This window comes from Macrobrachium rosenbergii, chromosome 10 (genome assembly GCF_040412425.1).
Source record: "Macrobrachium rosenbergii isolate ZJJX-2024 chromosome 10, ASM4041242v1, whole genome shotgun sequence".
In the NCBI taxonomy this organism is placed as follows: Eukaryota; Metazoa; Arthropoda; class Malacostraca; order Decapoda; family Palaemonidae; genus Macrobrachium; species Macrobrachium rosenbergii.
This window is the reverse complement of record NC_089750.1, coordinates 6364094-6376401: the sequence shown is the minus strand read 5'-3', so window position 1 is coordinate 6376401 and position 12308 is coordinate 6364094. Positions and strand designations below refer to the sequence as shown.

Sequence of the window (12308 nt, the reverse complement as noted above, 5' to 3'; positions counted from 1 at the left end):
TCAGAAAAAAACGCAAAAATGTAGCAAGAGTTATTTTACTTGTTTAGTTATCTCAGGAACTTTCCTATTTCAGAGGAAACGTCTTATTCTTAGAGAATATAAGAAAAAACTATAGAAGAAAAAAAAAGGCAAATAATTCAGTTGATGGGACAGCTATCTCCGTGTAGGCGTGAGTTATAACTTATTTCTTTTCTTCTCTAAATGTCTATTAGAGGCTGGAAAAGGAATGGGACGCTTCCCTCTTCACTTATCTTGAAAGAGAAAATATTTATTCCTACTCAAGCAGGGGAGGGGGAGGGGAGGGGTAAGAGAATGGGAGAGGGGAGGGGAGGGGAAGGATAAGTGGAGGAGGGGAATGGGATTGGGAGGGGAGAGGGGAGGTAGGGGAGGAGAGGAGGAAGGAGAGAGTGGGAGGGGAGGGGAGGGAAGAGAGAGAGAGAGGGAGGGAAGGAGAGGGGGAAGAAGGGATGGAGAGGGGAGGGGAAGGAGAGGAGAGGAGGAAGGAGAGGAGAATGGGGAAGGGGGAGGAGAGGAGAGAGGAGAGGGGAAGGAGAGGAAGGAGAGGAGAGAAGGAGAGGAGAGTGTGGAGGGGAGAGGGAGGGGCTGAGGGCAGGGGGAAGAAGAGGGGAAGGGAGAGGGAGGGGTTGGGGGAAGGGGAGGGGCGCGATTCTCGTTCATTCTCCTCCACCGAGACAGCCAATTCCAGCTGATTCTCCAAAACGGAATCTCGAATCACGGCTGTCTCGTCAATTTTCATGGAAAGTAAACGGTTATGAATGTGTGCGTGTGTGCGTATACTGAGAGAGAGAGAGAGAGAGAGAGAGAGAGAGAGAGAGAGAGAGAGAGAGAGAGTATTTACCAATTATCTGGAAGTGGTTTGATGTACGAAAACAAAACGCCGGTTGCGGCAGCGACGCTTCCAGGGGAGACAATAATGTTATTGCTTTCATGGAAGGCATGTATTAACGGTTCCACGGCAGACAATTATCCAGATGCCAAACGGATTCCAAGGACTCCTCGCCCTTAAAGATGATGGGCATGAGGAATTCAGGAACTGTCATTTTTATTTATTCCGAAATACGTACGGTAAAATGACCGGCCTTTTCTTGCGGAGAATAGTAAGACGTGAATTGGTTGTATTATTACTTTGGTTCTCAAGTACACATTATTACGAAGTGGAAATTGGCAGTCAACACATACACACGTATACAATATAATAATAATAATAATAATAATAATAATAATAATAATAATAATAATAATAATAATAAGATGCCCTTTTAGAATTGGCCTACCCAGGTGACGACAGAATTTCCGTTCATATCATTTTGCCTCAAAATATATACGATAAAAAAATTTCAATCTATTTTCATCATTTAACCGTATACAAACAAAAGCAATTGATAGGTATTCATTTAACGGTGTTTGCATGACCAGAATTTTAATATTTCTTTTGCACTGTTTCATTCCCTTTAGTGGTACCTTGGAACTTTCGTTCCTCATCATGTTCCAAATGTGTCTCAAATCAACTATTCTATTTTTCGATGTTGACAAAGTTAATATGAGTGTGGAATTATTATTATTATTATTATTATTATTATTATTATTATTATTATTATTATTATAATCAATTTATCCATAATAAAACGAACACAGAATTTACTGTAAAATGTCAAGTTCAAATATGGCACAATGGCCTTGCAGAAACTCACTCTCTTTCTCTCTCTCTCCCCCCAGACATCTATTTTCGGCGTCGACTGACCTTTGAAGTCGTGACGCCAGCTGGATCACCAATTAATCCATCGATTTCTATCTGTCCCTCTCGTTAACTCTCTTATTTTCGGTGTCGATGACCTTTGAAGTTGTAACGCCAATTGAATACACCAATTTAGTAATCAATCAATCAGTCTCTCTCTCTCTCTCTCTCTCTCTCTCTCTCTCTCTCTCTCTCTGTGCTGATATAGTACTAGGAATCATCGACCATGTCGTATTATCTTTTAATTTGATGTAGCCAGCGTTGTACCTTTTTCACTGGGGGTGGGAGGGGGTGGAAGGGGATTTTACCTATGGATTTGATGGGAAGGGGGAGGGGCACCATCTCCACACCTGGTGAAAAGGTCAAGGTCATTTTATGCCCTATTATAACGCCGCTGCTGAAGTTATTCGGATAGCAGATACTAATGTAATAACACTAATTTCACAATGACACAAACAACAGCAATAATAATAATAATAATAATAATAATAATAATAATAATAATAATAATAATAATAATAATAATAATAATAATAATAACAGTGAGAGCTGAAGGGGTTCCGGAAAGCTTATGTTAAGATATTGATATAACTAAAAAACAAAATTATCCTAGAAATTGTTCTTATATAAAAATTAATATTATTTTTCAGTATATCGAAAATAATAATAATAATAATAATAATAATAATAATAATAATAATAAAATTTGTGAAATCATCTTACTTACAGACCTTACAGACTCAATTGTTGGTTGCCCAAGTGTGAGGCACCTTTGTCTAAACGATCTTCCGGGATATTTTGCATCTTCCAGTCTTGATGGTCTGGGATGCATCTTAGATATTTGTCGAGCTTATTCTTAAACACATCTACGCTCACTCCTGTTATGTTCCTCAGATGAGCTGGTAGCGCATTGAATAGACGCTGCATTATCGATGCTGGTGCGTGGTGGATTAATGTCCTGTGTGCTTTCCTTAATTTTCCTGAGATCTACCTCTGCTTGCTCTTTTTGATAATTTTAGTTCCATGATATTTTCGGTAATTCCTTCTATCTGTTTCCATGCTTGAATTACCATGTAGCGTTCTCTTCTCCTTTCAAGACTATATAAATTTAAGAATTGTAGTCTTTTCCCAGTATCATCTGATTCTAGCTGTAAATGACCTTTGTACACTCTCTATTTGTGCAATATCCTTTTGGTAGTGTGGGGTACCATATTATATTGCAATATTCAAGTGGACTAAAATAAAGATAATCATGTGTTCAGCTTTTCTATTTTGAATCTTAATTTGCTTTGCATTTTGCCAATAGAATTGCTAAATCAAACTCCTTGAAAAAGGATTGAAGAGGAGAGAGAGAGAGAGAGAGAGAGAGAGAGAGAGAGAGAGAGAGAGAGAGAGAGAGAGAGAGAGAGAGAATTAGCGTCGAATATCTGATTGGTTTCCCCAGAACTGACGACCTTCCAATAAAATAAGACGAGCCTTCCATTAATCTTAATTTGCTCGGGCAAACAAATGATTGAGAGAGAGAGAGAGAGAGAGAGAGAGAGAGAGAGAGAGAGAGAGAGAGAGGTCGATTGACGTTTACATCTAAAGAGAGAGAGAGAGATATTAGGGGGTCGAATGGGTTTTGAGAGAGAGAGAGAGAGAGAGAGAGAGAGAGAGAGAGAGAGAGAGAGAGAGAGAGAGAGAGAGAGAGAGTAAATCTAGATTATAGAAGTAAGCTGGTATTTAAAAAAAAAATCATAAATAAGCTGCAATTTAAAAAAAATATAATTAAATAAGTTATTTAAAAAAACGACTCAATAAGTTTTAAAAAAGATTTCATATTTTCAAAGCCAACTTGATGTGAATGTATAATTTATGGTATCACGTACTTTTAAGAAACGTGCTAAAGCATTAAATAATTTTTAATATATGCACGAAAGTGAAGGATGTTGCTATAGTATTTTAATTCCTAAGAGTTTTATTATAAGAATCGATCCTCCACCAATCTCTTAAATCAACCTTTGGTAGGGCCTCCTTTCCAATCTACCTTCAACCTCACCCTTCCACCAGCAATCCTCAACCTTTCAACCAATATCCTAGACGGGGTTACTCTACCTTCAACCTCAACTTCCCTCAACCTCCCAGACCGAATTCATGAAAAGGTCTATGTCCTGCCTTCAAATTCAACCTTCTTTCACCGCTCAACCGTGGCCTCCGAAAGGCTCAACCCACCGAAACCTCACCCTTCCACCAGCAATCCTCAACCTTTCAACCAATATCCTGGACCGTCCACCAGAAATCCTCAACCTTTCAACCAATATCCTGGACCGTCCACCAGCAATCCTCAACCTTTCAACCAATATCCTGGACCGTCCACCAGCAATCCTCAACCTTTCAACCAATATCCTGGACCGTCCACCAGCAATCCTCAACCTTTCAACCAATATCCTGGACTGCCCACCAGAAATCCTCAACCTTTCAACCAATATCCTGGACCGTCCACCAGAAATCCTCAACCTTTCAACCAATATCCTGGACCGTCCACCAGCAATCCTCAACCTTTCAACCAATATCCTGGACCATCCACCAGAAATCCTCAACCTTTCAACCAATATCCTGGACCGTCCACCAGAAATCCTCAACCTTTCAACCAATATCCTGGACCGTCCACCAGAAATCCTCAACCTTTCAACCAATATCCTGGACCGTCCACCAGAAATCCTCAACCTTTCAACCATCCTGGACCGTCCACCAGAAATCCTCAACCTTTCAACCAATATCCTGGACCGTCCACCAGAAATCCTCAACCTTTCAACCAATATCCTGGACCGTCCACCAGAAATCCTCAACCTTTCAACCAATATCCTGGACCGTCCACCAGCAATCCTCAACCTTTCAACCAATATCCTGGACCGTCCACCAGAAATCCAACCAACCAATATCCTGGACCGTCCAAGCAATCCTCAACCTTTCAACCAATATCCTGGACCGTCCACCAGAAATCCTCAACCTTTCAACCAATATCCTGGACCGTCCACCAGAAATCCTCAACCTTTCAACAATATCCTGGACCGTCCACCAGAAATCAACCTTTCAACCAATATCCTGGACCGTCCTCAACCTTTCAACCAATATCCTGGACCGTCCACCAGAAATCCTCAACCTTTCAACCAATATCCTGGACCGTCCACCAGAAATCCTCAACCTTTCAACCAATATCCTGGACCGTCCACCAGAAATCCTCAACCTTTCAACCAATATCCTGGACCGTCCACCAGCAATCCTCAACCTTTCAACCAATATCCTGGACCGTCCACCAGAAATCCACAACCCAACCAATATCCTGGACCGTCCACCAGAAATCCTCAACCTTTCAACCAATATCCTGGACCGTCCACCAGAAATCCTCAACCTTTCAACCAATATCCTGGACCGTCCACCAGAAATCCTCAACCTTTCAACCAATATCCTGGACCGTCCACCAGCAATCCTCAACCTTTCAACCAATATCCTGGACCGTCCACCAGAAATCCTCAACCTTCCAACCAATATCCTGGACCGTCCACCAGAAATCCTCAACTTTTCAACCAATATCCTGGACAGGGTTACTCAACTCTGCCTTCAACCTCACCCTCCCTCAACCTCTCCGACCGAATTCAGGAAAAGGTCTTTCCGCCCTGCCTTGAACCACTCGAAACCTCTCTCTCTCTCTCTCTCTCTCTCTCTCTCTCTCTCTCTCTCTCTCTCTCTCTCTCTCTCTCTCTCTCTCTCTCCTACCAAGGATACTTATGTCCTTCAATGGGTTCCCGATAACCTGGAGGAGTGTGATCGGCATATCCAAGGGTCCTCCTTCCGCTAATGGCCTTTGAAAAGCAACCCCTTCCTCCTCATCCCCCCAACACCCATAACCCCTCCCCAACAGAGAGAGAGAGAGAGAGAGAGAGAGAGAGAGAGAGAACCTTGTGCTTCCTCCTTCCTTGTTCCGGAATGGTGTGGTGTTGCCAAGGGCGTCAAGATGAGGAGATAAGATTGGGGGGTTTTTGTTAGGCCAGGGCGGTTGGGGGTTGGGTGGGTACTTCTAGAAGATGAGGGGGGGGAGAAAGGATCCTTCTTCCACCCAAAAACCATTTTCCATTCCAAGAACCCAACTTAAACACGAAGGGGAAAAAGACAAGCAAAATTTCGAAGAAGAAAAAAAAAATGTTGCATTCCCAGAATGAAGTCATACTAAAATCTCTCTCTCTCTCTCTCTCTCTCTCTCTCTCTCTCTCTCTCTGTGAATCCTTTCTAAACTTCTCTAAACAATGTTTAGAAGCTCATAATTCCAATGCCCGCCGTCATCACGTCACGTATTTCGTGGAACCGACTTCCACAGGCAGAATTTCGTCGAATGTTTGGGAAATGTTTTTTTCCCCGGAAGAAAAATAGTATGTCGTCGACTCAACAAATATTAAGAGGACTGAAAATGACTGAAAAATAATATGATGTCGACTTATCAAACATTGAAATGACTGAAAATTACTGAAAAATAATATGACGTCGACTTAACAAACATTGAAATGACCGAGAAGTGTGGAATGAATAATTTTAGCTTAAAATTTACGTAGACACAATATAAAAACGTTTAGCAATTACTCATACGCGTTGGTGAATCTAATATTTCGAAAGATAAATGAACATTTATAAAAAATTGAACAAATAATCTATGAGGATATTTCCAATGTAAAACCTCAAAAACGCCGAGTAAAAGATAAATAAAAAAGACATTTTTAAACCTGTTAAATCTTCAATACATACATTAAAATCTGAACGTAAAAATCCTACGTGATTCGAAAATATAAAAATCAAACCTTCATATCACATTATCTCCCTAAAAATATTATATAAAAGACTATCGTATGTTTACTCCGGCGGGAATATTTCACAATCACGAGAGGTCAAACCTCCCACACAAAGAGAGAGAGAGAGAGAGAGAGAGAGAGAGAGAGAGAGAGAGAGAGAGAGAGAGAGAGAGAGACTCTCTCTCTCTGTCTGGAGCCACCGCGGCGCCGACGGAACGCGGGAATTGTTTCTTTCTGTCATTTTGATAATTCACTTTATTCCCGTCCTTGCAAGATTCCTGTCTGGTCGCGTGCCGTAAATTTGCCTCCGAGTCGTATTCGTTTGCTTTATTTACCGTTAAGGCAATTTTGGAGAAGGAACAACAACAATAATAATAATAATAATAATAATAATAATAATAATAATAATAATAATAATAATAATAATAATAACAACACCACAGTAGATGAGAAAAAAGAGAAAAATTGATAAGCATCAAGACCTGAAAATCGAAATAAGAAGGATATGGGACATGCCAGTGGAAAATGTACCCATAATCTATAGGATCACTAGGCACGATCCCAAGATCCCTGAAAAGGAGTCTGGGAAAACTAGATGCCGAAGTAGCTCCAGGACTCATGCAGAAGAGTGTGCTACTAGAAACAGCGCGCATAGTGAGAGAAGTGATGGACTCCTAAGGAGGCAGGATGCAACCCAGAACCCCACACTGTAAAGACCACCCAGTCGAATAGGATGACGGTGATAGACAAAAAAAAAAAAATCAAATCAAATAAATTAAACAAAAACAACAACAACAACAACAATAATAATAATAATAATAATAATAATATAATAATAATAATAATAATAATAATAATAGATTTCTGTTGTGTTAGGTTTATTTCCTCTAACGTGTCGACAGCTCATTTCAAGTTTCTAGACAAAACAGTCATCGTTAATGCTATCCTCTCAGTCTTTTATGAAATCGACCTTAATCGACGTTTATAAACATTATTATTATTATTATTATTATTATTATTATTATTATTATTAGACCTTCTCTGAGGGCAGCAGCGTTGGAAATTATGGCTGATACCACGGCATTTGATTTGTATAGAGTCTTCTATATTCGTCTTACAATCTTCTTTTCATCAGCATGCAGCTGGTGTATCAGGTTTCCTAAGGACGCATGATGTATACAGGTATTTATAGGAGGCGGGGTGTTTACAATTGGTGGGTTGGTTAGTAGGCTGGATTTTAATTAGTCATGGGTTCGTGACGAAATCTGTCCCTGAGGCGCTGAGATCTTCTAGACCAGTGGTTCTTAAGCAGGGGTGCAAAGCCGGTTCCTAAGGGGTGCGAGGATGCCTATGAATAATTAGAGGAAAATATATTTTTATATAGGCATGTTATCTTTTTCTCCAAAAAAAAAAATAAAATAAAATAAAATAAATAATAATAATAATACAAGATCAATGCAGCTGATGCAGCGATTTCTTTCAACAGTACCTGTTTAAGAGAGGGCCTCTTGCCAATATACACCAATATACGACTGTATGACCCTTCAGCACGCAATAATAATAATAATAATAATAATAATAATAATAATAATAATAATAATAATAATAATAATGAACATCATATCAACTTTGTATTTTAGCTTTTTTTTCAGCAATTCAGGGGGTGCGAAAACTGACTGCTGATTTGAAAGGGGTGCATAGCCTGAAAAAGGTTAAGAACCACTGTGAATCTAGGCCGAACCGGTGTACAGTCACCAACGTATGACTAATTGAAATTCAGCCTACTAACCAACCCACCCATTGTAAACATCCCGCCTGCTATAAATACCTGTACATCATGTACCTCAATTCATTAGCTTTTAAACTCTCACAGAGGACTGCCAGTGCGCTGTCGACACGTTAGAGGAAATAAAACTAAGACAACAGAACTCTATACAAATCAAATGCCGTGGAAACGGCCCTCAGGGAAGGTCTCCAAAATAATAATAATAATAATAATAATAATAATAATAATAATAATAATAATAATAATAGTCTATAAACGTCGACTAAGGTAGATTTCATAAATGACATAGACTCATAGAGGATAATATCAACGATGATTGTTTTGTCTAGAAACTTGAAATGAGTTTGCAGAGAGAGAGAGAGAGAGAGAGAGAGAGAGAGAGAGAGAGAGAGAGGATGAATAACAGGTATGATGAACACTTGTGCATCGAGATGTGACTTAAAAACCAAAACTAATAATATTAGCTTGGCTAAATTCCATTTACATTTACAATAAACAAGAGAGAGAGAGAGAGAGAGAGAGAGAGAGAGAGAGAGAAGAGAGAGAGAGAGAGAGAGAGAGAGAGAGAGAGAGGATTATCTTAGAACTGATCAAATATAACAATATATTACGGCAAAAATTAATATTACTTCTTAATTAGTAGGCTGTTTTCCTAACTAATAAATCATATACGCATACATATACACAGTATATATATGTATATATATATATATATATATATATATATATATATATATATATATATATATATATATATATATATATATATATATATATATATATATATACTGTGTATATATACTCAGCACCTAACGAATTCTGACGAAACTGCCGAGGAATCGCAGGAGTTTCCGAAAGTCTCGTTAAGCCCCGACAGATTCCCTTCCGTAAAACTATCATCATTTACTTATGAATAACGACGCGAGAAGACTAATAGTACACCACATCACTATCCTCAGAGGTCATTAACATATCCCAATTGCTTCTCTGGAGAAGAGCCAAGACGAAATTGGGGGCGTTTTTTTTTCCCATGGATTCTAGAGTAGCTGACAGACATCTTTCGGCGAACAGCCCGCTGAGGTATTCTGGAGAAAAGTCTACCGAGCTCCTAGAATCATTTATTGTGGTATTCTAAAGAACAGTTTACTGAGCTCTTTAAGAATCATTTATTGGGGTATTCTAAGAACAGATTATTGAGCTTTTACTCAGCTCTTTAAGAATAATTTATTGTGGTATTCCAAAGAATAGTTTATTGAGCTCTTTGAGAATCATTTATTGTGGTATTCTAAAGAATAGTTTACTGAGCTCTTTGAGAATCATTTATTGTGGTATTCTTAAGAATAGTTTACTGAGCTCTTTAAAAATCATTTATTGTGGTATTCTAAGAATAGTTTATTGAGCTCTTTGAGAATCATTTATTGTGTTATTCTTAAGAATAGTTTACTGAGCTCTTTGAGAATCATTTATTGTGGTATTCTAAGAAGAGTTTATTGAGCTCTTTGAGAATCATTTATTGTGGTACTGTTAAGAATAGTTTACTGAGCTCTTTGAGAATCATTTATTGTGGTATTGTTAAGAATAGTTTACTGAGCTCTTTGAGAATCATTTATTGTAGTATTCCAAAGAATGGTTTACTGAGCTCTTTCAGATTCATTTATTGTGGTATTCTAAGAATAGTTTATTGAGCTCTTTGAGAATCATTTATTGTGGTATTCCAGAGAACAGTTTACTGAGCTCTTTAAGAATCATTTATTGCGGTATTCTAAGAATAGTTTACTGAGCTCTTTAAGAATCATTTATTGTGGCATTCTAAGAATAGTTTATTGAGCTCTTTGAGAATCATTTATTGTGGTATTCCAAAGAATAGTTTACTGAGCTCTTTGAGAATCATTTATTGTGGTATTCTAAAGAATAGTTTACTGAGCTCTTCTAGAATCACTTATTGTGGTATTCTAAAGAATAATTTACTGAGCTCTTTGAGAATCACTTATTGTGGTATTCTAAAGAATAGTTTACTGAGATTTTCTAGAATCACTTATTGTGGTATTCTAAAGAACAGTCAACTAGATTCTTCTAGAATCACTTATTGTAGTATTCTAAAGAGCAGTCTACTATGCCCTTCTAGAATAACCTATTGTGGTATTCTAAAGAATAGCCAATTGGAGTCTTCTGAAGTGCTTTATGAACGTATTCGAAAGAGCAGTCAGCCAAGTTCTAGAGAATAAGCCAATGAGGTATTCTAAAGAGTACTGGCCCTGAGCGCTTCTAGAGAATAGTGATTGGGGTATTCTAGAGAGCAGTCTGCTGAGTTCTTGTAGAAAACACTCTACTGAGGTATTCTAGAGAGTAGTCCCCTGAGGTCTCATAGAAAACACTCTACTGAGATATTCTAGCGAGTAGACCCCAGAGTTCTTGTAGCAAACACTCTACTGAAGTATTCTAGAGAGTAGTCTCCTGAGTTATTCGAGAAATTAGTCCACTGAGATATTCTACAAACTAGTTTACTGAACTCTTCAAGAGTAATCTGCTGGGGTATTCTACAGAGTAGTCTCTTGAGCTCTTCTGGAGAAAAGTCCACTCAAGTATTCTAGAGAAGTCTCTTGAGCTCTTCCGGAGAATAGTACACTCAAGTATTCTATAGTATACTGAGCTCTGTTGCAGAAAAGTTCACTGAAATATTTTACAGAGTAGTTTATTGACCTCTTCTCCTATACCGTACTTTTAAAAAAAGTTCCTAGTTCCTCATTGGGCGGGTTGGTATCGTTCTCGGATAGCACTCTACTGGGCCCGCGTTCGATTCTCCGACCGGCCAATGAAGAATTAGATTAATTTGTTTCTGGTGACAGAAATTCATTTCTCAATAATGTGGTTCCGATTCAACAATGAGCTTTAGGTCCCGTTGCTAGGTAACCAATTCGTTCTTAGCCACGTAAATTAAATCTAATCCTTCGGGCCAGCACTAGGAGAGCTGTTAATCAGCTCAGTGGTCTGGTTAAACTAAGGTATACTTTTTACTTAAAAAAGTTCCTCTTGCTAACCAAAATACAAAGTCTATTACAATATAAATTCAAATGACAGTTTTAAGTAAAACTTAAGGATAAGACATTACAAAAATAAAAAAATTAAAAAAATTAAACATTTTTTTTAAAAACAAATAAAACGGACTTGTTTAATCATCTCCAATCTCATTTTCTCCTGTTTGAGTTGAAAGACTTCTAAAACATTTCCCTGATGCGGAGACTTTCATTTCAAATCTCTGGACTTTTCTCACATCTTCAGGACGAAATTAAAGTTTCTAATAAGGCCAAGGGTTTATAATTAGCTCTCTCTCTCTCTCTCTCTCTCTCTCTCTCTCTCTCTCTCTCTCTCTCTCTCTCTCTCTCTCTCTCTCTCGTGGCGCAATGATACAGTTGGCTGCTCAAAACAGAGGAATAGGCGTTCCAGCCATGGGATAGCAGAGAGAGAGAGAGAGAGAGAGAGAGAGAGAGAGAGAGAGAGAGAGAGAGAGAGAGAGAATATAAACGGGGAAGGCATCAGTGAGGTATTTCAACCTTTCCTAAGTTATCCAATGACGTTTCGATATATATCAGCTGTATTTAATTCCAAAATAACTTCGGCGCAATTGAGCTTTCTGTACAGCGTATAATACTGTATGAAACTCTCAGCTACGATCGGGCAGCGCTCAGTTGCTCCCAGATGCGGTCATGTGAAGGTGCGTCGGCGACGCCTCCGGAAAGCGCTGCCAGACGCATGATCCATGGTTAACCTTAACCTTCAATAAAATAAAAACTATTGAGGCCAGAGGGCTGCAATTTGGTATGTTTGATGATGGGAGGGTGAATGATCAACATGCCAACTTGCAGCCCTCTAGCCTCAGTAGTTTTTAAGATCTGGGGGTGGCAAGAAAATGTGCTGACGGACGGACAAAGCCGGCAAAATAGTT

The 12308-nt window shown here is 38.7% G+C and overlaps 2 protein-coding genes across 3 annotated transcripts in view; one reads left to right on the top strand and one right to left on the bottom strand.

Annotated features, from left to right (window-relative positions):
- Positions 1–12308, bottom strand: part of disp (dispatched) — a 139337-nt gene that overhangs the window by 30068 nt on the left and 96961 nt on the right. The window lies entirely within an intron of this gene.
- On the top strand, positions 3905–12130 carry LOC136842990 (zonadhesin-like). Its single transcript, XM_067110986.1, has 3 exons — positions 3905–4694; positions 4738–5404; positions 12031–12130. Exons 1-3 carry the CDS (start codon positions 3905–3907, stop codon positions 12128–12130), a joined length of 1557 nt encoding a protein of 518 aa, XP_066967087.1.

Bases quoted from the DNA above. Each gene is read 5' to 3' on its own strand.
- LOC136842990 (XM_067110986.1), top strand. From the start codon at position 3,905: ATGTCCTGCCTTCAAATTCAACCTTCTTTCACCGCTCAACCGTGGCCT. The intron at 4,695-4,737 runs GCAATCCTCAAC...ACCGTCCACCAG, and splicing joins CAATATCCTGGACCGTCCAA to AAATCCTCAACCTTTCAACC. The intron at 5,405-12,030 runs GTCTTTCCGCCC...TGAAACTCTCAG, and splicing joins CCGACCGAATTCAGGAAAAG to CTACGATCGGGCAGCGCTCA.